Source organism: Prionailurus bengalensis, chromosome A1 (genome assembly GCF_016509475.1).
Source record: "Prionailurus bengalensis isolate Pbe53 chromosome A1, Fcat_Pben_1.1_paternal_pri, whole genome shotgun sequence".
Taxonomy (NCBI): domain Eukaryota; kingdom Metazoa; phylum Chordata; class Mammalia; order Carnivora; family Felidae; genus Prionailurus; species Prionailurus bengalensis.
Genome location: NC_057343.1, coordinates 157,200,260 through 157,226,502, shown reverse-complemented (window position 1 = coordinate 157,226,502; position 26,243 = coordinate 157,200,260). Strand labels below are relative to the sequence as shown.

General features: G+C 38.0%; 1 protein-coding gene across 1 annotated transcript in view; it reads left to right on the top strand.

Moving 5' to 3' along the window:
• Positions 1 to 26,243, top strand: part of KIAA0825 (KIAA0825 ortholog) — a 190,253-nt gene that overhangs the window by 126,222 nt on the left and 37,788 nt on the right. Inside the window, exons 13-14 of the mRNA XM_043593653.1 lie at positions 10,022 to 10,132; positions 23,990 to 24,129. Coding sequence (XP_043449588.1) covers positions 10,022 to 10,132; positions 23,990 to 24,129 — 251 coding nt within the window. The remainder of the gene's footprint in view (positions 1 to 10,021; positions 10,133 to 23,989; positions 24,130 to 26,243) is intronic.

The window sequence follows — 26,243 nt, the reverse complement described above, 5'->3', positions numbered from 1 at the left end:
AGACCACACCTGGGAGCCACCGGGGTAGAGATCTTCAGTTGTATGAGGCGTACTAGGGTTAGGCCACAGAAGGGCCAAGAAGAGTAAGGGAGAGGGAGGAAAGGGTCCCTCCAAAGGGCAAGAGGGGAACTGGTTCCCCCTGGAGTTTGGATCCTCATGGAGGAATAACCTCCTCCTGAGGTCTTCAGTTTCCCAACGAGTACTAGAATCCATCCACCAAGGGAAGAGTCCCAACAAGTTCCCAGATAATCCAAGGAAAGTCCCAGACCAGCAGAGGTTCCCTGTGAGAGCCACCAAATGTGGGGTGACCCAATCAGGTGAAGGCTGGTCGTAGGGTGGTGAAAGAATTCACCCAAGGCAGAACAAAGGAGATAGAAGTTAATTGAATACACTGCAGGGGAACAATGGGCAGGACAACAAAGCAGAGACTCGACAAGTGCATTTTATTTTTATTTTTACTTTATTTGAAAATTTATTTATTTTGAGAGAAAGAGAGAGTGTGTGTGTGTGCACACGAGTGGGGTGGGGGCAGATAGAGAGAGGGAGAAAGAGAATCCCAAGCAGTCTCTGCACTGTCAGCACAGAACCCGCTACGGGGCTCAATCCCGCAAACTGTGAGATCATGACTGAGCCGAAATCAGGAATCGGGTGCTCAACCAACTGAGCCACCCAGGCACCCCAGCAACTGCATTTTTAAAATATTGAAAGATTTTACATAGTAAATAAGATTTAGGGAAATTAAAATTTTGAACTACTTTTCTGGTTTATTTCATTCAAATTGGTAATATTGTAGAAGAGGCTGGAGTAGATCTTATCATAAAATAATTATACAAGTTTTTTTAAACTCTCCTCCAAAATAGTCACTTTATCTCAAAAGACTAGATAATTGCATATTTGTAGTTTCTTGGGTAGGAAAAATGATGAATATTTTTATTTCTTAGGATAAATTAGGTAAAGTATTCCTTTCTGGAAGATTCTGGTAGGAGAAATATATAAATCTTGATTTTCAGTGAATTTTGAGACTTCTGTGTTAGAAATTCTAAGAGTAATTAACAAGTTTGATTTCACCTTCCCTATAATTTTCACCCACTCTTTGACTTTCAACAAACCCATTGTTTATAGATTGTTTCTTCTGGCAAGAAGAACTAATTTTAGAAATGGAGAATTCTTTCAGGAAGGGGAAGAAATAGTAAGATAAATTGCTGTAAGTTTGGGATTATATGCATAATAGTTCATAATCATAAAAAGCTCAAGGTCTGAAGCACGTAATAAATCCTAGTAAACTAAACTGATTTACCATAGATGAAAAAATTGCTATGCTCTTAGTTCAACGGGTCATTTCATCTGAGAGGAAGGCCCTGTGAAAATCAGGAACAAAGTTGACAAATTTCATGGATTGGTCATGGTGAGCAATATTGAATTTCATGGTTTGTCACAGATGAATAGAAAAATTTTAACCCCCCAATACATTTGTAAAACAAATAAATTATTATCAAAGATTGCACATTTTAATAATAATAATGTAACATACATTGATTATTGTTAACCCATGGCCTTTTGGTACATTTTTTTAACAACTATGCAAGTACTCAAATCTCTGTGATTTGTGCATTAGATACTGCACTGTAACCTCATTCAACAAATTTAAATTGCTAATTTCAACCAGGATTACAGAACATTTTACACCAAGCACCGCCTCTGGTTTTTCTTAATATAAAACACAGATAGCTACATTGCCTTTAAGCATGAACAAAGTCTAGGTACTTTCCTTTTCAATATTTCTCAGTTCGTATAAATTTTCACAAATTGTATCCATTCAAGTTGATTTAAATGTTATGATTGTTTTTCTAGAATACCAGTGTAATCTTTGAAATATATTTTGCTTTATATTGACAAAGGAAATCTACAGGGTGATCTTCACCAAGTAGGAAAAATTGTATGTGTGTTGCAAGGACCCTATTGACTTATTGAGCTTCTTTTCACAACCAGAGTATGCAATTGTCATATTATTAGTATTGGAGGAAAAAATATATCTCTAGCTCACATTTAAAAATTAAGCTGTGCTTTGAGGGATTGGTGAAAAGTAACAATCAGATGTTGATAGTACTGAATTTTTCATAAACTGTACCTGACATTTGTCACTACATGTGATATGCCTTTTTTTTGAAGGTGACTGCCTTTCTTCCAAGTAGTTCTGACAGATAAACTGAATGTATTTTCCTTTCTGAGTTTAACGTAGGACCACTAAATCCCAGGGCAGGAATACATGATTTTAAAATCTTTTCAGGAAGAATGAAACCTGTTTGCAAAAATGTGTGTTCTCTTTTAACTCTCCTTTGTAGATTTCTGTTAGAATGTTATAAAAGGAGTACTTTAAGTTTGTCCTCCAGGGAAAGAGACGTGCCGAAACATGAAATATTCACCGTGTATTTTTCCAAAATGCCTATTGCTTGTAGATCTTCCATAAAGGCAGTTAAACTGCACATTCAGAAGTATACTCAGTGCACATTCATATACATACCCCAACATGGTTTTGTATGTTGCATTTTGCTTGCATAGAATGTTAATTTTAGTGTCTCTGTAGCAAATTAAAATTAAATTCGTAGAATTTTAGGTAAATGCAGTTCGTTTTCAATTCAACAAATGTTGCTGCCTCTCTAGCCCCTGTGATTAAGCACAGGGATTAAGCACCAGGATTATAGCATTGAGCAAGATGAAGTATGTACCATCAAGTAAAGTCTAATAAAATTTTCCATGTTAAGATTGAATTTATTTACACACACATAGCCACTGTCCCCAGTGTTACAATATTTAATAACACAGAAGGATGATTTTCAGTACAAGTGCCAACCTAACAGGCAAAAACCGGAATCATCAGAAATAGGCCAGAATATTGACCACTACGACAAGAATAGCAGACCTACTATCTTGGGGTTCACTTGGTATCACCAATATGGCTTTGAAGAACTAAATCCCAAGGTATTTCAATGCTGTGTCTCTGGTTTCAAACCAGCACTAGGTAATCATTTTGAGGTTATGGTCTTAGCCTTTTTATTTACTTATTTATTTTAAAGTATGTCACTGTCCCTCACAAAGCAGAGCATGTTAGACTAAAATTTCATTTTCATATTGCTAGAGTGCCTGGCATGCTTTGAAAGCAAGTCGTTCCTCAAAACGTTAAGCATAGAGTATGCTTATGTAAAATGTTGAACATATGGTCATCTGACCCAGCAGTTTTACTCTTAGGTGTATATATGTAAACAAACCAAAAATGTGTGTCAGTACAAAGATTTGTACACAGTGTTCATAGCAGGATTTTTCATAATAGCACAGAGTGAAAAGAACCCAAATGCCCATCAATTGGTGAATGGACAAACAAAATGTGGCCTATCCATACAGGGGAATATCATTCAGCTATAAAAAACTATGGGGTGCTGACAGGTGCTTCCTACCTCAGGGCTGAGCTTCAAAAGCATTTGTGAAGTAAAAAAAGCCAGACCAAAGAGAGTACATATTGTAAGGTTTGTTTTACTAGAAATTTCCAAAATAAGCAATGAGAGACAGAAGGTAGGTTAGTCAGTTGCCAGTGGCTGAAAGGAGGGGAGAATCGGTCATACCTCCTAATAGGTGTAGGATCTCTTTTGAGGCTAATGAAAATGTTATAAAATTAGATAGTGGTGAAGTTTGCACAACTCTGTGAATATAGTAGAAACCACTTTGCTGTAAACTCAAAATGAGTAAATTTTGTGGTATATGAATTAGACACCTTAATAAAGCTGTTAAAAAATAAGTACGTACTGAATAGAAATAAAAATTGAAATAATTAACATGTTAAAAAAAAGTGGCAGAATGCAAAAGGATTCAGAAAGGGAAGTTAGTTGTTTTAGCCATTTTGTTTAGATTAAATGACCCCCATAATCCCCTTCCTCTAAACATTGCTTTTGAATAAACTTTCTATTTTTTTGTTTAAGCCTATATGTGATTCTAATCACAAACAGCCTTATATGTGATTCTAATAAGGTAATAAAGTAAAACACTGGTGAAGGGCTAGTCATGACCTTTGAAGAAGGCCTGTGCCCTGAATCTTTGACTAGCTGGTTCCTGCCCTGTCTTCTGGGATCCAGTCTTATTCTGCTTCACCACCATCTGTCCTGTTCTCCATCTGCCCTTTGGTTATATACCACTCAAGATTGCTTGTCACAGATGGCCCCTGAAATTCATCTTCATTGTCACTGTTCATTCTTTTTTCTTTTTTCTGTTTTTAACGTTTTTATTTATTTTTAAGAAAGCATGAGTGAGGGAGGGATGGGGGAGGGGACAGAAGATCCGAAGCAGGCCCTGTGCTGAGAACAGCAAGGTGATGTGGGGCTCAAACCCACAAACCATCAGGAGATCATGACCTTAGCCAAAGTCAGACCCTCAACCAACTGAGCCACCCAGGCGCCCCATTCTTTTCTTTTTTTTTTTTTTAACCGATGTCTGCTGTGTACCTACAGTCTGTCCAAGCATTCTGCCAGTCATTTTCCAAATTCAAATCATTATTGTCTAACCTCAAAGAGTTATTTTCATCATGAGAAACATAAGGCAGGGGGCAGGAGAAGTGTGGGGAGCCATTGTTTATCCTAAGTGTCTTACCTTAATTTCTCTCACTGAATGATATTCATGCAACTATTTATAGTCCCAGGGGTAATGCTGGATTATGAAAGCAAAATAATGACTTAGAACTGTGTTTAAAATGGTGGCGTAGATGGGGCACCTGTGTGGTGTGTCAGTCAGTTAAGTGTCCAACTCCTGATTTTGGCCTAGGTTATGGGATCAAACTCTGTGTCAGGGTCCATGCCGGGCATGGAGCATGCTTGGGATTCTCTCTCTCTCTCTCTCTCTCTCTCTCTCTCTCTCTCTCGGCCCCTTCCCCGTGGATGTGCATGCCTGCTCTTCCTCCCTCTACATAAATAAATAAACATTTAAAAAATAAATAAACATAAAAATAAATAAAATGGTGAAGTAGATTGAATTTGGCTCTCTCTACACGTTCATGGTTAATTGTGATTTTTGAGACATCAGAAAGGCTTGCATGTCTTCATTGTCTCGAATATTCCATTGCTATCTCTGTAGTTCAGTTTCAAACTAATTCTACTTCTTCTGAACTTGTGGTCTTCTCTTGGTACTTTAATTTCTTGAGCACCTCCAGTGGCTTAGGCACTATGGTAGACACAGAAGTGAGGTGTCTGGCCTGGCCCCTCTACCCCTGTGAAACTTACATCCCTCTGCTGCCTCAATTCCATCCTGGAGATTTAATCCATTAGCATCATATTATGAGACAGAGTTCTCCTGGGAGAGCAGCCAAAAGCAGGGTGGCACAAGAGAAGCATAAAACCCAGCTAACTCTTTTTTGCTTATCAGTTGTTCTCACTTTTGATGTGCATTAGATTTCTTTCTTTCTAGCAGCAGCTGGCTGCATAAGTCCCCAAAAGTCATTCAGTTTTGTTAATGAAGAAAGGAAGGAAGGCAACATACTTGTACATCACAGACCCACAAGAGACTGAATCTGGGGCATAGGGCCCAAGTGGCATGCTGTGAAGACTGCAGAGTCTGTCTGATGTTAGCGAGAGGGAAGGGGCAAAGGTCAGCTGATGCTGGAGGAAGGGCAAAGGCAAGGAATTTCCCCCAATTCACATTTTTCCCCCTAAGCAAAAACATCTTTACAGTCTGCTAATTTGGAAATGTGAGGAAATGTATTTTGCTTCAACCTATGGACAATTACTTATTTTTTAAAGAGTATTTAAATTTGCTGTATCAAAGTTCTTTTAAGTCTTGTGGAAAATATAACTCTGTGGCTCATATGATTGTGTTTTATTCTCCACTATGAATTATTTAGAGCATCCTCTCTTTTAAGTGTATACCAAAACATCATTAGAGGTTATCTAATAGCCAGCTCATCATTTCATTCCCCCATTGAGGCTTGTGGGCCAATTTTCACCCTGTTATACTCTCCAGAATAATGACACTAATTTGGGATCTTGCTGTGGAATTAAATGCTTATACAGATCCCACCCCCTCTGAGACCATAAACATCTGCCATAACATTTCTTATAGCCAAATAACCCTACTATTACCGGGATGACTGAGAAACCATGAGCGGAATAAAAGAGCTTAGGTACTGGCAGAAGTGTTCTGGGAAATACTGTATTGCCAGTGGTTTGTGGTCTGAGAAGTTTTCACACCATTCCAAATAACCATTCCATTATCCTTAGATTCTCCATTATTGTTTTCTAATCTCAAGGATGAAACTGTAATTAGGCAACCATTTAGACTCTGAGATAGCTGTAGACCTTCTTAAGAAGTGTTTACAACCGTTGTTTTCATGCTGATAATATGTTACATATGTGGGTCCTGTATTATGTACATACACTTTCTAGGTCCTTTATGTGCATTATCTCAATCATCACACTGACCTCGTGAGGTGATTATTATTTCTTTTTTACTGTTTTACAAATGAGAAAACTGAAACTGAATAAATTATCAAACCACACTGTGTGTCAAATAAAAAGCCCACCCAAAACACCAAAATACAAACTCAGTCCGTCTGGCTCCAGAGCTCCTGCATGTGCCCGTGCACTGCCTCTAGATAATCTTCAGTGACCCTCCCCTTGGGTACAGAGCAGACAGCAAAACAATAAATGTAAGAGGATCAGAGATAGACTTAAGTCCTAAGAAGAAACAAAGCAAAATAAGACCACAGACAGGGATGAGGTGGTGAGATAGAAAATTTCTTAGTCAGGGAAGACTTTTTATAAGGTTTTGAGGTAGAGCAGTCTAGAGAGCCAGCTGACCATGGCAGAGAGTACTTTCTAGGTAAGGTTTTCATTCTTGGAGAAATGAACTGCCCCCCAGATAATTAGACAGAACGGACTTTATGCAAAGGGCTCAATCATGTAGGTGGTAAAATGGGCAGAGGTTACAATACCACAGCCTCCGATCCCTACTGGTCTCTCATCAAGCCCTTCATCTCTTGTGCCATCCTTTTCTTTCAGACTGCTTTCCTATGAGGTCTTCTTTCTTTCCAGAATGCTTGCTTCTTCTCCTCTCACGTTATGCCAGTACCAACGCTTCCTAGCTCCCTTGCTAGTGCATGTCCCTTCTCTCTTCCCTCACTTTCTTGGCCTCTCCATCCAGAATTTGGAACACTGCCCGTGACATTCACTTAGCTGGCCTTTTGTACTTTCTGATAACTCCAGTCTTTGTCTTACATCTGGGTGGCTTTCTCTTCCATCCTCCTCCACTTTAGCAAACCTCCCCTTGCCCTATCCCACTATTTGTTAGCAGATGACTTTGCCCCTATACTTTTCTGAGAAAACTTAGATCATCATGAATGTACTTTAACTTCTCATTTCCATTTTAATAATTATCTCTATCCTTACTCCCTCTAAATCCTTTGATCAATGTATCTCTTTTCCCAACCAAAACAAATATTTTCACCTGAGCTCTCGATCACATTTACCTCCTACTCCGTAGCTGTAGTCTTTTAAACACTCTTTCTGTCTTCTGACTCTTTCTCCAAAGATTCTTTTACATTTAAAAATATTCTTTTGGGAGCACCTGGGTGGCTCAGATAATTAAGCACCCAACTCTTGATCTCAGTTCAGGTCTTGGTCTCAGGGTCATGAGTTCAAGCCCCTCGCTGGGCCCTGTGCTGAGTGTGAAGCCTACTTAAAATATATATATATATATATTTCTTTATTTTTATGTTTCCTTTCTAAATGTAGTTTGCACTCATTGTCTGCACTTTCACACCTACCATTCGTTCAATGCACTGCAATTGCCCTCATCATGCTAAACAAAAAACGTGGGCCAGGTCATCCATGCCTACCCAGTTGCCAGCTCAAATCTTTGTCCCTACGTTCAATTACCCTTTGTGCAGCTTTTATCACTACTGGCCATTTTTCTTCCCTTGGTTTACCTAACATCACTTTCTCCTGGATCTTTGCCTGCATCTCTGATTATTCCTTCTTGGTTTCATTTGAGTGCTTCTTTTTCTCACTTCATCCTTTAATTGTCAGTGTGTTCCAGACCATCTCTTTTCCTTTTACACTTTCTTTTGGGTGAATTCAGCCATCCCCTTGGCTTTGCCATTATGCTAATGACTTCCACATCAATATCTTCCCCCTAGATATCTCTTGTATATGTTACATCAGCAAATCTAAGTTTCAAGTGGATGTCTCTCTTTGGATATACTTCAAATTCCTGCAGTTCCCTCAATATATCTGAAACTAAGTAAAATGCCTTCAAGCCATCCCAGGTTTCTCTTAACCCTTAGCCCTTCTCCTTCTCCCTTCTCCCTGTGCCATCTCCAACCCCATGTCTTTAGGGAATGAATATTGTTGATTCTATTAATTTTATATTTTTTATATTTGTCTCCTACTCCCTGTCTCCTCTGCCTCTTACTTTGGTTTAGGACATTGTTCTCTTCTGCCTGATCTTCCCTAGCCTTGGTCTCTTTAGTCAACACTCCACACTATTGCACAAGTGATTTTTTGAAAATATAAGATAGCTGATATAACTCCCATGCTCTAAAGTCTTCAGTGATCCCTCACTGCTGGCACAAAGTCCATACTCCTTAGAAAAGCGTATCCTAGGATCCTGATCTAAGCTTCTGCTTGGTTCACACAGTGTAATGTAAGGTTTGGAATATGACAGCCTCATTTTGAAGCCTATCTGGTAACTTTTGTTCTTTCTGAAATTTAGTAAAAAAAAAAAAAAATTAGTAAGAAAAAAATGGTTTTCAAAGAAGAGATATATTATGGGCCCCTGGGTGGCTCACTCAGTTAAGACTCCTAATCCTGATTTCAGCTCGGGTCATGATCTCAAAGTTCGTGGGTTCAACCCCCATACCAGGCTCTGCACTGACAGTATGGAACCTGCTTGGGATTCTCTGTCTCCCTCTCTCCCTCTGCCCTTCCTCTGCTCATTCTCTCTCTCTCTCTCTCTCTCTCTCTCTCTCTCTCTCTCTCAAAATAAATAAATAAATAAATAAATATTCAAAGAAGAGATATTAAAGTCTAAAAAATGTTGAAGTATATTTAATTAGAAGGTGTGCAATTTGGCAAGACAGACTGAGAAGAGTCATGTCAAATTTGGAAAGTGTGATATTATAAGAAGCAGGATATGGAATGAAAAGGTAGGAAGGGTTTTCAGAATGGAATTCTGTTCTACATATTACTTAAAGACGCTGTTGTTCCTGTACTATATATAAAGAGAGTACCACTTCAAACAATTCCATTTCTAAAATATTCCCAGTTGTTATTCCTCACTCCATGTAGGCAAGTATAGTCTCCTGTTATGATAAAAATTTTATTAACCAAGCTATCTACTAAAGATTTTATGTAGCAAATTCTTTCTTATTACCTCAAGATTTATTGTTGAATTTGGGCCAACCAAGAAAAATGTTATAGTCACTTCTCCAAAGATAGTTGTAAACCAGATATTCTGGCCAAATTGTTCTAATTTTGAAATCATAGTCATATATTTTTTAGTTAAATTCTTCTTTATAAGCTCTCTATAGGCTCTTAGGAGCATACAGAATTAATTATAAATTCCCATTAATTGTTTAGTATTTATAAATCACTTTCAAGAATAAAGAGAGGTATCTTTATGCTAAACATCTTACATAAATGAAGCAAATATGACAAAATATTGACATTTATTGGATCTAGGTTGAGGAGGGAGATAGAAATGGTATTTACTGTCCTATTCTTTATACATTTATGTTTGACAAATTTTATAATGAGGATTTTAATATAATGATGATATTGTCAGACCTTTCTAAGTATAAGGATTGCTATATGGGGGCCTCTGTGTTACCTATTAACACAGATTCCAAGTGGATGAATGTGTTGTCCATTCTAACACAATATCATTTTGTGTAAAATCATTAACTTTGATTAAGTGAGAATAAAAAGTTTTGATGGTCTTCATGGTAATGTTTTCTGTATATTATGAAATAATTATTTTATTTCCCCAGGACTTTTCAGCATGGCATGGATGACTCTGCTTCAAATTCCATGAAACCATTTTTTAAGCAACCATTACATTGGTTTTCTTGCATATCACATTTCTACCCTTCTTTACTCAGGTGAGAACCTCTAAATGCTTTACTATGTAAAATTCGGTGATTTCTTTAAAGTTTAGGAGAAACTTTTACTCATCGAGGTAAATGCATCTCACAAAAAGAAGTTACAAAATTTTATATTATATAGGTAAGTAAAAAGTACTACTTCTTTTTTTATTAGCTCAAGAATCCAGGATACAAACTACATAATCATTTACTAACATAGTTTTACTGATATAATGGCAAATTGTTAATTTTTGGAATTTAGTGGTTCTAATTGCTTAGCCATCTTACAATTTATCCTTTTTGATCTATGACTGGGGATTTGACAGTACTACAACTAATTATCAAAAAAAAAAAAAACAGCAAAACTGGATAATTCATGTAAACTAACTCAGAGCCTTAGGTAAAAGTTGAGAGAGGAGAAACTTTAAAAATTATGAATAGGGTCTTTAACTTTTATTATTTAATTAACAGCAATTTAAACATAAGAAAAATCATTTAAAGCATGAAATATACTTCCAGAATAATCTGATGACATTTGGTGGCATTATATAGAGTGTCAGTTTGATTCTTCACTGAATATATCATTGGAGAGGACCTTTGCTTGGTATCTGTGAATAAATATATCATGTATAGCTGAAGGAGATATTGTTAATCACCATACATTCTTGATGCACCTTGGAAATACACTATCCGTGATTTCACTCTCTAAATTTACTGAGTGTATCTCACTCTTGAGGAACAAGAGTCATACCCAGAAATAAGGGTGTGTAAACCTCCTACACAAAGTCTCCATAAATACAATAGATATGCCCTGTTGACCTATTAAGTTGCTGTCTCCATATAGGTAATGGGGAATCTGAGGTCAGTGACACATAAGACTCTATATTCAAGTGTATTGTTGTTACTTCACTTACAAATAAAACATTTTCACCATCTCTGATTAACTCCTTATGGTTGATTCCTAGAAATGGAATGCCCTCAATACCCTGTCATTTCAGTACCCAGCAGCTTGCATGTAGACTCTTATGTCACTGAAAAGCAAAGAGCTGACTCTTGAAAATTCATTATTGCACAAATGAGAAGTTGCTTTAATCTTTTAGTAGTACCACTTTCATCTTAATCTATAACCATTGATCTATAATCTATATGCTGTAGAGCCTACATCCTATCTATCCTATAGACCTAGGTCCTAGGTCTATAATCTATGCTCTCTAACCATCTATAACTTTAGGCATTGCTCTATAAAGTCTTGCCCTTCAGGGTTGCTCAGCCTAGAGACAGGCCTGGAAAGTCGGCATGGGAATGGGTTTATCTTTCAAACAGCTACTTCTTATGTTTAACTTCTTTATTTCTTCTATACCTGCAGCAAGTATAAATGTAATAAGACTTTTCTTTCTGTCTGCTTCTGTGTAGTAATCAATCTCCACTATTATCCAACACAGACATTAGCACATGAGGGTCACTACTTAGTCACTACTCAGAAATGCAGTTTGGTACACGCTTTCTGGAGGACTTTTTAGTGAGCTGTGTCAAAAACCTTAAAAATATTTATTCCCCTTGACCCAGAAATTTCTAGGAATCAATCATAAGGAATTAATCAGAGCTGCTGATGAAGCTTTATATGTGAGGATATCTGCTGAAACATTATTTCTGAAAGACAAAAAATGGAAATGAATGTCCCACAATATAGAATGAGACAAGTCAATTATAGGATAGTCATATGATACACTACTATGGAGTCATTAAAAGGGTTGATATTTAAAAATATTAAAATGACAAATAATTATGATTTATAGTTAAAGGGAAGCTACAGATAGTGATTATGACATCAAAACTGTCCCAGTTTTTCAAATGATAACCATATACCAGACATTCTAGGTGCTTCATGCACATTGTCTCTTTTAAATATCTCACCAGTCTGTGTGTATTCCTGTGCTTCTTTCATGAAGAGTACAGTGATGTGTAAGTAGCGACTTTCTGAAGACTTCAAAGCTGGGAGGCGGACGGTGAACCTAAGCTTCTCAACTAGAGAGCACATATTCAGAAAGATGTTAACAGGTGTGCATGAAATGTCTAAGATTGTCAGTTATTTACTATGTAAAGGCTCTTTTTTATGGGGCTCTTACATACTAATCTATAGTGTTTATGTCCAGGGGAAGGATCTAGTGTGTGGATTCCTCAAGCTTGCTGGATGTGAGACCCATGTTTCCCAGGGGATGAACAGTTATTGGAAAGTGGGATACAATTGAAAGTGTTGAACTATGCCATATTATTTACATATAGCATTAAAAAGTATGTATAGAGGGGTGCCTGAGTGACTCAGTCAGTTGAAAGTCTGACTCTTGATTTTGGCTCAGGTCATGATCTCACAGTTCTTCAGTTCACGCCCTGCATCAGGCTCTGAGCTGACTACATGGAACCTGCTTGAGAGTCTCTCTCTCCCTCTCTCTCTGTTCCTACTCCCACGTACTCTCTCTCTTGCTCTCTCCATCTTTCTCTCTCAAAAACAAATAAACCTAAATAAACAAAAAAAAAAAACTTTAAAAAAGCACATATGTAAAAACAAATCTTGAAAGGATATATGCTAGGGAGTTTATAGTTTTTATCTTTATATGGTAGGATTGCAAGCAATTTTGATTTTTATATGTATCATTTTACCTATTTTCTGTATTTCATATAATGAAAACAATTTAATTTCACAGATCTTCCTGTACTAGTGATGGGGTTACATCCTGATGACCTCATCATAAGTTTGAAAATATTGTTAAGTCACAAATGCATTTAACATGCCTAAACTACGAATCATCATAGCTCAGCCTCACCTACCTTAAACGTGGTGCGAACACTCACATTAGCCTACAATTGGACAAAATGATCTAACACAAGCCTATTTTATAACAAAGTGATGCATATCTCATGTAATATCTTGACTATTTACTGAAAGTGAAAAATGGAATGGCTGAACGGGCACAGAGTGGTTGTGAGCGTCTGGGTTGTTCACCCAGCACGGGTGCCCGAGCTGCAGCTCTCTGCCACCACCCAGCTCCGTATCATACAGCATATTGCTAGCCCGGGGAAAGATCTAAGTTCAAAACTTGATGTGTGGTTTCTACTCAAAGCCTATTGTTTTCACACCATCATAAAGTTAAAAAATCGTAAGTCGAACCATCGAAAATCAGGACCGTCTTATTAATATAAATTTTTTTTTAACAAAAAGAAACCCATTTTTTATTGCTTTTTTGTTCACATGGCTTATCCTATAATCTCTATGCAGATGATTTCCAGCTTTGCATCTCCAGCTCTAAGCACTTACCTTTACCCTCAACATTGTATGTCTGGCTGCTCGTATTTCTCAAATGACCCACTGTATTACTGGAGATCTACTATGATGTCCTCAACTGATCCTTCCTTCCAATCTTCCCTTGTCCTTTCTGCATGGTGTCTTTTGTATTAGGAGTGTCATCATTCTGAAACACATGCAGGGTAGAATCTTGATTATAGTTTCCATACTGAGCTGGTTCTTTGCCTGTTCCTCGTGTATTATCAGGTTCAGTTGATTTTTTCTTGACTGTTCTCTTAGAACCATCCTTTCTCTCCAACCCATTACACCAACCTTGTACAGGATGAGCTCTCCTACCATGAAGGCAATACTTCCTGATAATTATTCTCTAACAGGTCCACAGAATATGCCCAGAAAGACAGGATCCATGTGACCTGAGATCTAACACTTTTAGAACAGTGGAATAGTCACAGGAACCCAGAGAAGCAACGAAAGTATTTCAAAATAACTCAACATATTGATTCATACTTGTGACACATTGCAGTATGAATTCCTAGACCACCATCATGTGACATTAAAAATCTCCACCTTTCATGGGGCACCTGTGTGGCATAGTTGGTCAAGCGTCCAACTTTGGCTCAGATCATGATCTCATGGTTTGTGAGTTCTAAAACCACGTTGGGCTCTGTGCTGATAGCTCTCCGAGCCTGGAGCCTGCTTCGTATTCTGTGTCTCCCTCTCTCTCTGCCCCTCCTCTGCTTGCACCCTGTCTCTCAAAAATGAGTAAATGTTAAAAAAAAATTTTTTTAATCTCCACCTTTCCATCCATTTTCCTCACATACACCTGCTGTTTCTGTATGTTTTTTCACCCCCAAATTAGTCTTCAAAACTCCATTCCTCACTTTAGCAACTAAAATGAACTGTTCAGGGAAACACATGGGTTGGATGACGCTAAACTAAAAATATATTAGGCTTTTCTTTTTTAGAAAAAGTACGTCTGAGGGTAGAGGTGACTGAAATATCTAATATTATGAAGGATCTTAGTAACTTATTCACCTATTTGCTTATTTATTTGCACATGTGCATTGTTTTAGAAAGGATTTAAGTTGGCCTTTAACAAGTATTAAATATATTAGGATAATGAATTAAAAGTAGGTGAGAAGCAAGAAGCAGAGCAAGGAGGAGGACATGAAATTAAGACTTAAAATAAGAGTTACAAATGCATACACAGTTGTATGGACCATAAATTTGTCTGTAGGATTACTCGCAAAAGCCCATGAAGTATATAAATTGGTAAAAATAGAATGTTTCATGTTCTCCCAGAATCCCTGGAATAGAGTTTAGAAGAGTTTGCTTTAGGGAAAATAAATGTATTTTCAAAGCAGTAAGTGAAATGTACTGTATTCATTATCCCTAGCACTGGCATAGGCTAACAATGTGAGTTGATTTAGAAAGGGTAATCAGTTTCATACTAGATTAAACTGAGGCATGTGGAGAATATATTAATCTCAAGGTTAATACTATGACACCATACTGTGCTTTCATATAAATGTTCAAGGAAGAATACCATCTTAGTCAATTATGCCATTATATTATAATGCTTTTTATTATTTTCCAAACTTTCATCTTCTTGTGGTTCTTTAAATATTTCCTAATATTTTTCCAGTCTTCCTTACCTAAGTAGGTCATAACTGCACACTGAAACCAAGTAGCATAATCAGTGTGAGTAAACAGCCCATTCATTTTACACTGCTCATTTTCTTTTATGATGACAACATGATGTTTGGATTTGTGGCCAGTCCATTCTGAGCTGCCGATACTTCTTTCCACTCTGCTTTTGTTTCTATTATTTTTTTACACAGTTTATCCTGTTTTATATTTATATACATTTTCCCTCCCTAAATATATTAACTTTTGGCTTCATTATATTATATGCTTTGTGGGTCTTTCCTTTTATCCAGTTCACCAAGAGATGTTTATTCATTTTCTCAATAAGTGCATTTAAAATGTTTTCTCCAGGTAAGGCACCGTGCTAGGTGTTAACGGTGAGGAAAGAGGTAGACAATGAAGTTGGAGACAAAGCCCCTTTCTTCAAATAACTACACATACCATTATCCACTTCTTCCATCTTGAGATGCTCTCCCAGTTCTTCCTGACATATTCTCCCAATCTTCTTCCTCCTTTTCTGTTGCTTTTTCTCTGTCTCCTTTGCCAGTTCATCTCCCTAGACCTGGCCATGAAATATCGAACGTCTTTAGTGTTCTGTTGCAGAACTTTTCCAGGTGAACTGAAACATGCCTGTGGCTTCCTGTACTCCTTGTGTGCCCTCAGATTCAAGTCTCTAATTTTTACCTCTCCTGGGACTACAGACCCGTATATCCATGGGTGCCAACCATACCTGAATGCCTTCCTGAGGGTTGCTCCTGGTGATCACAAAGACACCTCAAACTCAAAATGACCAAAATTGGACTTAGGATATTCTCCTCCAAACTGCTCCCCTTCTTTTATTCCCTGTTTAGATGATGGTACCTCTATGCAGTTGTACAAGCCAGAGACATAGGAGACAACCTGAATACCTCCCTCTTTCTCTCCTACTATATCCAGTCGATTGCTAAGTCTCATTTACTTTAACCCCTAGTATTTGCTGTCCATTGCCCACCTTTGCGTTACTCCTAACAATCATCTTTCTCCTCAGTAACGGCAGTGACCTCTTAGTTTTCTTCCTATATGTATGTTGACTCCTATGTCCAATGTTTTCTGAACTGCAGCCAGAGATTCCTTACATCCAAATCTATTTTCAAAACTAAATTTTTATCATTTCACATTCATGGCTTAAAAACTTTCCATGAATTCTTCTGTGTCCTTAAGTGTAAACAAAAACATTTAGCATCCTATAAGACTTACGTAGGTGTGGCTTACCCACCTCTGCAACCTCTTCTGATACCATACTATCCTGTGATTCTGCTCTGCAGACATTAGCCTTTTTACATTTCTTTGTTGTGCCACACTCCTTTCTGCCACAGGATCTTTGCACATGCTTTCCCCCTTTCCCTGAGTTGTCTTTATTCTCTTTCACCTAGTTAATATCAACTTATCTTCATATCTCAGCTCCAGTGTGACCTCTGTATGGAAGCCTTTTACCAACCACAAAAACTGGTTCACTTCTCACTGCATCTTCTTTTTCTTTTTAATGTTTATTTATTTTTGAGAGAGAGAGAGATACAGAATGTGAGTGGGGATGGGGCAGAGAGAGAGGGAGGCACAGAATCCGAAGCAGGCTCCAGGCTCCAAGCGGTCAGCTCAGAGCCCGATGCAGGCCTTAAACCCACGAACTGCGAGATTATGACCTGAGCCAAAGTCGGACGCTTAACCAACTGAGCCACCCAGGCGCCCCTCACTGCATTTTCTAAAAGCATCTTTTTTGCTTTTCCTTCATCGACTTTTTATAGTTGTAATTTTATCTTTATTTGTATGGTCATTTAAACTATACATATATTCTTCACTAAATTCTGTAATACAGTGACTGTTTTTGCTTACTGTTGTGTATACATGGCCTAGCACGTAGAAATCAGCCAGCAAATAGTAGTTGAATGAATAAGTGAATGAAGGAACACATGAATCATTATAGTATAGTTTCAGATATTGCCAGGCTAAATAGTACATGGAGCTCTTTTCAAACATTTGATTTGAATGGTAAAGCGCAGGCACAGGAAGCATGGTCTTATTGAGGAGGTGGCTTCTAGTATCCTTAGGATAAAACATCTGGGGAGGAAGACAAAAAAGAGTTTTGGTCTCCCAGCTGCTTCTGACAGCCTGTTCCACAGGACTCAGGAAAAGAGCTTAGAGATCTTGTACTCTGATGAGGTGCCAAGCTTTGACTTGGAGCCAACAGTCAGGGAAGGAGAAATGAGAGCCTTTTAACACCAAAGCTCTTAAGTGGTTGTTCCAGAGTGTGAGCGAACAAGCACCTGGATCATTGAAAATGTTTTTTAGAAAGTCGCATGTCTGTGGATCCGTTATTAAAAGAAGCTAAAATGTCCAATGAACTAGTTACTTGATATATCTAGTTATTCATATCTTCCCTTTTCTATTATGGTTTAAAGGTATTATATAAATAAGAATATAGCGTTAGAGCCAGCAATGAGATAATAGAATGGGTTTTCACATGAGACAGACATGATTTATAGACTTTTATAGTTTTGTGATCTTGGAAGATTATTTAACTTATATGAACTTCAGTTTCCTTGTAGAGGAAATATTTATATTTTGGAGGAAAAGTTAAAACATACATACAGTACAGTTTTACCAATCTACTTGCAAACAGCTTGCAATACTTCTTCCATCTTGAAACATCTTCCTTCCTTGACTTCTGAGACACTCTCCTACGAGAGTCGTGAGGATTAATTAAATGAGCTAACATGCCTCATCACATCAGTACTTACTAAACAGTCATTCGGTACTGCTGTGTTAGTAAAGAGCTGTATGTTTCAGAAAGTGGCAGATTTTATCAGTTACCCAAACATATTAAAATGAATCTTCATAAATGTGTAAAGTGAATAGAATATTGAACCACTTTCTTACTGAGCCTCAGTTATCTGAAACGTGATGCCAAGGGAGACCTTTCTTGAACTCCTTGTAACAGGCATTTATTATCTGGTAGACAGGGACCAATAACAATTAAAGGTGCTAGAGAGCTAACTTCTGCTCCTCAAAATGGATGACTGAGTGATTCAGTAGTGTCCAGTGTCTCGTGACTCAGTTGCTAAATTAGCACTTCAAGGGGAGTCCAAAGGTGATGGTTGATATGTATAAATATTAAAATTAGATTTTATATATTTTAAGAAGTAGCATACACTCACCTATGTAATATTAAAGTGTGGAGCTGGGCTATGAGTTTTGGATACTAATATCTTTGGGTGATTTGGGGGAAATGGGGTCATCCCAACTAAAAAGTTTAATTTTGCTAAAATCAGGACATAACACAGCTCCTCATAGTTTTAACACCTACCCTCTAATTTGTACACAGATAATGTGGATACAACCAACTGTAAAAAAATGAGACCCTTTAGAAGTGTCAATCTACCTTAGTGAACAGAATTATTAAAAAGCGAGGCAAATGCTGTATGTAAATGTGCAGGTGAACCTTGTATGATTTCTGTTTATTGAATCACCTTTAATTATAAAGATCATAGAGCCTTGACTTGGGTTTTTTTCCCTGAACTATTTTCCTCGGGTACTAAAGTTATTTTCCTAGAGAAAGAAGACAAAATTGCTTTAAATATTTGTGTTTACTTATTTACCTAGGAAGATTGTAAAAGATCAGTTTTGGAAAGCCAAGAATAGTACAGTAAGACAGGGCTTCTCTTCTGTTTTTGCTTTCTCACTTAAAGGCTTTTACTGTCCATTTCTCTTTAGTTGTGCCCTTGCCTTTGTTCTCTGAATCATGTAACTTATGGCCTCTGGTATAAATTTGGTCCAGCAATCCATGACAGGAACCATCTGGTTGAAATCAGCTCCTAGATACCTTGAATAACATGGCTCCAATTTGGGAATCAGCCTTGAGACCACAAACTTGATTTTGGGTCAAAAAGATGGTGTCTTCAATCAGGAGGTTGAATAGAGTCAAACATACTCAATGCTGGAAAATATAACTTACCCACCAAATATCAACCAGGTTGAATTGAGAGCAACATGGAGTACAGGAATGAACATGGGTCAGAAAGACCTGGGTTCAAAGTCCAGTAGCTATATTTATTAATTAAATAACCTTTGAGTAGTTTCTCAGTATTCCTGAAACAAAGATTAAGTGAGGTGAATTCAAAGTGTCTCTATGCATGTCTTATTTTAGATTTCCCTAAGAAGCAGACCCAGAGACAAAGATTCAAGTGAAAGTAGTTTATTTTCTAAGTGGAGGAAACCCTGGAAGGGGAGTGGGTAAGTGGGACGAAGAAAGAAAGACAGTAAATAAAGATTTGTGTAATCAAGCCAACTACCGAAGGAATAACCAGAACTTAAACCTTCTGGGGAAATTCTTGGAGCCATTGTGGAAGGCATATATCTCAGCATTATCCCACCAAGGGAGCAAGGATACTGAGGCATTTATATAGCAACTTGCATCAGTCATTGGTTGAAGGCTGCTCTGGGGCTGTTAATTCACTGGCACTTCCAACTTGTCTTGCTGGAAGGCAGAGAAATGCAGGCCAGGTCAAGTGAGTGGTAAGGGCAAGAGAATGTGGGGACATTAACAACACCTGCTTTGGTGTACCCCTTACATTACTGAAATCCACTCATTACCCATGTTAATTTCTCTGAGTCTTACCATTGATTCTTCAAGGTGATGCCTGGCTAAATCAGCTTTAAAAAAATATTGCAGTAGCATTAGTGGGACAAGCTAGAGTATCTCCTATTACAATTATTCCCGAGTCTGCAAATGATAATCATCATTACATCCTTCTGTGACTTATTCCAGCTTCTCCTCACCCTCGACAATCACATCTGCTGAGCTATGTTGCTTGCCCAGTGGAGTCACTGAGACATTCATCCTTGAGGAGTTGAACCCCTGGCTACCATTCCTTTACCAGAATGTTGTTATTTCTGCATCCTGGTTATGATTATTAACATTCAGGAGGGCATTGAGAGCTGCCCTGGTGAATCCCTTGAGTCACAGACATACTCCTCCCTGCTTCCCTTATGCAATAGCAACTCCATTTCCTCAATAATTAGGGTTCATTACCCTTGCCAATATAATAACTCCTTTCTTTGCCTGCTAGACTGCTGGCATGAGAAGCCACAAATGACCAGATGGCATCTGTAACATTAAGTTTATTGGGATTCCTGATGGTACCCTGGTAGAGGTGTGTGTACTCCAGCTCACCCCACCATGGAAACCAGAACCTCTACTCCTCCAGGATCTATGGGGAGTTGTGGGAATGGAAAACACAGATTCCCCAAGTGGATCATTAGGAGAACCAGTGAGGGGGGCCCCTTTTAATTTTACTCTTGACTCCCAGACTCATGTAGTTTATCTTTTAGGGACATAGTACCATATAATGGCTATTGGTTCAAAGTAAATATCAAATCCTGAAGGACAGTGCCCCAACATTGCTGGGTGTTATTCCCAAGATGTGAATTTTAGAGTCCATTCCAATGTTTTCCGAGTCTGACAGCATCTGCATGAAACATATATAGTAGGATCAGTGGATCCCATGGTCATGCAGTCTGAACCTGCTACAGAGCCTTCTCTTGTTCTGTGCCTCATGCACAACCATGGTTGGAAGTCAAGCCCGTACATACTGGCACAGCTAAGATTTTTTTTTTTTTTTAACTTTCTACTACAGTATGAGTTCATACTAAAAAAAATTGCAGTAATTACAAGTGAACTACCTGATGAGCTTCCATAAAGTAAACACACCCAAATACAGCTTAGGTTTTGCATGAAGATTCTATAAAAATAATTTGTTAGTTTCATAACCAGTAATGATTGAACCCTATTATTATATTGCTCCTTACTACTAGGACTTGAAAAATTCTTTAGGCTAATTCATGCCCCAGAAATGTAGCACTTATTAGAGTATAAGCCTAAAAAAACCCAGCCATAAATTCATCTTGTCTCCCAGTATAAGTTTTATGAGTTCCAGTGGATTCATAAATTTTTGTTCTCTTTCTTTGTATTATACTGGAATTCAACATGTACATATTTGAAACAAAAATATAAAATATATATATGTATAAAATTTCCCTTTCTGTCATTTTTTGTGAGGCTAATCTCACATTCACAGCTCTACCAGCTCAAAGGATGAGGGAACATATGCTTCTCCATATGCCCAACACAGACTCCTCAATGCATTTATTACTCGGAGCTTAGTGATTGAGGAATGTTTGTAATATTTTATTTTTCCTCATAGTGAGTCATTCTACTGTACATTTCAAAATCTGTGATAAGTTGAAAGATCCAAGAATGGAGGTACATTTCAACACACAGTTTCCCATCTGGTAAATGAGTGGTTTTATTTATAGCCAGGTATTCAGATGTAGTAGTATGAAATGACCTTCAAATTATTTTGTTTTATTACACGTCTAAAGGGCTGAGCAAATACACTAACCCCCTCCAATCCACTCTCCACACTGTAGCCAGATCAGGAAACTCATGTACCTTAAATTCTTCAACCAGTCCCAGATCCCCACTTTGCCTAATAAGGCCCTCCATGATCTGGCTCCTATCTTCTTCTTCAGCTGTCTCTCAACAATCCCCTCCTTTTCAATACTCCATCAAACTAAATCTTTCAGTTTATTAAAAGTATCCTTAAATCAGCATTCAACTCAAGTGAAATATATAGGTAGGACATGTTTAAAAATTAAGTCACTTTTAATATATAACTTACTACCAACTAGTTGCTTTTCATCTATTGAAGCCCAAGCAAGTTCCCAGAACTCAGCACCTGGGAGTTAGGATGGGAATAGGGACAGCCATTGTGAAGATTTGCTTTAGTGTTTCAGTCAAAGGACTCACCTAGTGTAATCCTTTGGTACTATGTTTGGAACTTCTGCAAGGGCCAGACCAGCCTGGGAGTACCCAAAGTAATTCAGAACTCTTCAACTGAAGGCCTTGATTCCTCTGCCTGAGAGTTATGTTTAACTCCCCGCTTCTCTCTTCAGCACCCACCTAGGGCAGGAGTTTTCCTAGCTAAGTGACCCATCAATTACCCAAGGAATTTCTCTCTTTTAAGTTATGTTATCAGAGAATCTCACTTTGGGTGGGTCCAAAGTTCATGTAAGGCTGAAGGATTTTGCATCATAATGTTGTGAGATGCCACACAAGCCAACCCAAGCCAAACCAAGGGAAGGTGCTTTGAAATTTCATTTTATATCTTCAGATCCTCTCACTGCTCAAATCAGCCTTGTGACAAAGTATCTTCTTTTTTAAAAAGAGTTTGCCTACCCATCTGTGAGCATATGAGTCAATCAGTTAGCATTTACAGCGCCCTTAAATGAGCTTAGTTTACTGGTGGGAGCTTTGGGGTTATAAAACAAGCATCCTGACAAGGCCTGACTCTGAGTGGACAGATAAAGCTTTACTTGATGAAATAATAAAGTGCTAAAATGTGTATAATTGCCATAAGTGCTTTAATTTAGAGTGATAGAAACTCCTATGAAGAGAAATTTTTAGTGAAGACTGAACAGAGAAAGTGATGTTTTTGCTGCAAATTGAAGGATGGGTGGGATTAAGGTAAGTAAAGGGTTGTGAGGATTTCATTGCATGGGTGGCAGCCAAGGTGGACCTGTAAGGGCACAAAGGCACAGACAGAAGAGAAATGATATCAAGTAGGCCTGTCCCTACTGCCAGCGCTCCAGAAAGTACTGCCTACCACAGTGGTTCTCACACCCAAGAGGGAGTCATATTCCATTAAAACACAGATTTCTGGGACCCACCGCAGAATTTCTGATAGGATGAGGCCTGGCAATTTGCATTTTAAACAAGTTCTCAGGTGATGCTGCTGGTGCTGGTCCAGGGCCCAACCTTTGAAAACCACTGGCTTGAGTAAGCTGGTAACTGGGTGGTTCACTACTCAGTAAATGTCATCCGGGAATTATGCGACAAATCGTCTCTCTCAGCAATACCCTTTGTTCTGCTTCTTTCTGCTCCTAAGCATATGGTGCTCTCATTCACACCTTTCCATTTCAGTCACATCGTTCTTTCCCAATGCCACCCTATTCCCACAACCCTTATGGTCGCAACCAGATTGAGTTCGATCATTTCCTGCCTTTTCTGTTGTTGTGGTTGTAAGCTGACTTCGGATGTTGTGATCTTCAGCCAATCTAAACTTTGAGATCTTAAAAGGAAAAAGTGAATAATGTTATCAGTTTTCAGTTTCTACTTTTACTTCCTTATCTCCTGCCAATTCATTGGTAAATTAATGTAGTAATGTGGAGACCTGATTTTGATTTTCTATTCAACACTGATAATTACTTCCCAAGTAGAAGCCTATTTGCCTTGGATTTATTTCTCTTTGATGAAATGATTACCCAAGTAGGTAGCAGTGTGACTGTTACAGTGGCTCTGATAATTGCATGTTGATTTAAGGCTTTACTATTAAATAATTAGATTACAGTTGACCCTTGACAGAAGCTTTGAATTCCTTTAGTTTTATCAGCAATCACAGTACATGGCCAATTACAAGTAGTCAAAACCCACTGTAACTTTCTTTCCATGACTAATGAAAGGAGTTAATAGCACATAGTAGGCACTCATATATTTGTTGAATGAACAAATAAATGCAATTAAAATAAATGCATAAATAATTTCAATTTGCTCCATGAAACAAAAACAGACATAGTCTTGTGAAATATAGGCATGGTTATTTTGTATCAGTTTTAAATTTGGCAGGCTACCAAATGTTAATTTGCTTTTAGCTAGTTGAGATTAAATGTAATTCCTTCCCAGAGCAACCCTAAAGTAAGCAAGCATGAAAGCATTTTCAGAGTAATCTAGGAGGAATTGACATTTAAAGGAGTTAGCATTACATCTGTACTTTAAGGCTATTAATTTCATAGATAAATTAACTTCATTACTCTATCTTTATCTTACATTTCGAAAGGGCTCCATCATCTGGACGACTGACAGCCGAGGGTCAATTGAAACTGCTCTTATCCCAGCCAGGTTGTAATTGGAACCTGCTTCTGGAAACCCTACTGCATCAAGATGGTCTTTTACTGAGAATCTTGCTGAAGAGCTCAAGTGAGTATATGAGAATGTCCTCAAAAAACCCAGTCATTGCTCAAGTTGAATGAATTTTTTTTCCCTATTTGAACATGGGCAGAGGAATGTAAACCAACTGCCTTGTATCAACAGTCAGTGGGGTTAGCTGCAAACAAAATATTGAATCACTTTATAAACCTATTGAAAACATTCTTTTTCAGTACCTCAAAATGTGGGAATATAATCTTTTTATGTGGTTCTAGTTTATCATAACTATCATTATATAGAAATATATTAATATCTGGAGTTTGAGATGCCCAAGAATATTATACAAACATAGTTAAATGTCAAAAACAGAAGTCTCAACCAGATCTAAGAGAGAGGGAGGGAAAGGAAGACAGAGAAAGAGAGAAATTGCATTAGAACTACACTAGAAATTTCAGTGGATCATGAAGAGGGCTTATGTAATTTATAAACAAGCAAACTGTGGCTTACAGCCATATCCATTGGGACATAGAGAAGTCATTGTAAGAAAAGTATGAATGGAAATTGAAGAGTAATAGAAGACCATACTTCTCTTAATTAGATTTACTTTTTTCCCTGTAAGTGCTATTTTAGAAAATGGTAAGTGAAATTATGCCAATCTAATTATATTCCACTGCTCTCCTGCTATATCTTTGAAGAGTTTTCTAACCATTTTCGCATACCCCTATACGTTTCTCTCCTTCCATTCTATACCCCACATGAAGCCAGACTAACTTTATCAATCACTAGCTTCACTGTAGGTTTCATGCATCACATTCTTTTTTTTCTAGCTCTTCATCCCCTGAAGTACCTAATTCCCATCCATCTGTCATTCAAATGTGACCCAAGAGTAGTTTTCTAACCTTTTATCCCCCACTATTCACTTATATGCGTGCATGTGCCTGCACACATATGCTCACTTATTTCAGCCCATTGTCCTCAAAGTTACATGCACCTGCTCCCTCCACACCTTGGCTCACCCATTTGTTTTCGACTTGAAAGACCCTCCATAGACAGCCCAGCCTCCACCAGTAGTATCCAAGGACCAGTTGATGTTCCAGACCTTTGAATGCTCTAGTTGACCCTGTTCTCTTCCTCTCCTGAACTTCACGGTGTTTGTTATGTTGGCAATTTATTTGCCCTTTAGTATATGCTGCCTTATGTTGTTATTGTGTTTGTATATAAATAAGGCAGATGTCACCAGGCCCTATCAGCCTGTTGGTATATAAATGAGGCTTATGGTGTTCTCCTGTCCAGATGGCTCCAGTCATTTCTGGGAATTTTTAGTTCCTCAGATCTGCACACAACAAGTTCCCCATATTCTCCTCTCCCACCCACCCTGATGATGGCTTCCCCAAAGCCACTTATTTAGGGGAAGTGCTTCACTGCTGATCTCCTTGTGAGACTATTGCTCCTGCTCAGGTGCTCCTAAACTCATAAAATCTTGTGGTGCCAAAGGTCACTTCAACTCCTCATCTTGCTGTGTTCCAAACAGAAATTCATAGATTACCCCTCTCCCAAACCCTGAATCCCTGAATCTCACTTTATTCCCTTTGCCTCCAGATAGTACTGTTTGGGTCTCAAATCTCACAAAGTTGATCTGAAAGCAATTTCTTTAACTTCAGGCTCTAAGGCCACTCTCCTGAAGAGAACTGGTATTAGGGAAATACTTCCTTAAGTAGCCAACTTTTATTGTTTGCTTATTAGGTTTTAGGTGCTGTGCCAAGCACTTCACATTTGATTCTTACAACCTAATAGAGTATATACTATTGTTTTCTTTATGTTGAAAGTAATGACATTAGAGTTTAAGATAATGTCATTTGCCTAGAGACACACACAGCTTATAAATGGTGGGTAAACCTGGATTCTGAACCCAGCCGGAGCTTTCCGTCCCCTGCCCTTCCTATATAAATACTCACACAAATCAAATCCTGGTGTGGGCTAAAGGAATCTGAAAGAACTTTAATCTGCCCACTCTCAGGCTGAATCAACTAAGACATTCTGATGCACATGTATTTAACAGGTCTTCCCAGTTAAGTAATTAGGCCGATCACAAGTTTTTATATTCCTTTGCAAGTTACCACAATGCTTTATGGAAAAAGTCTAAAAAAAAAAAAAAAAGAAAAGAA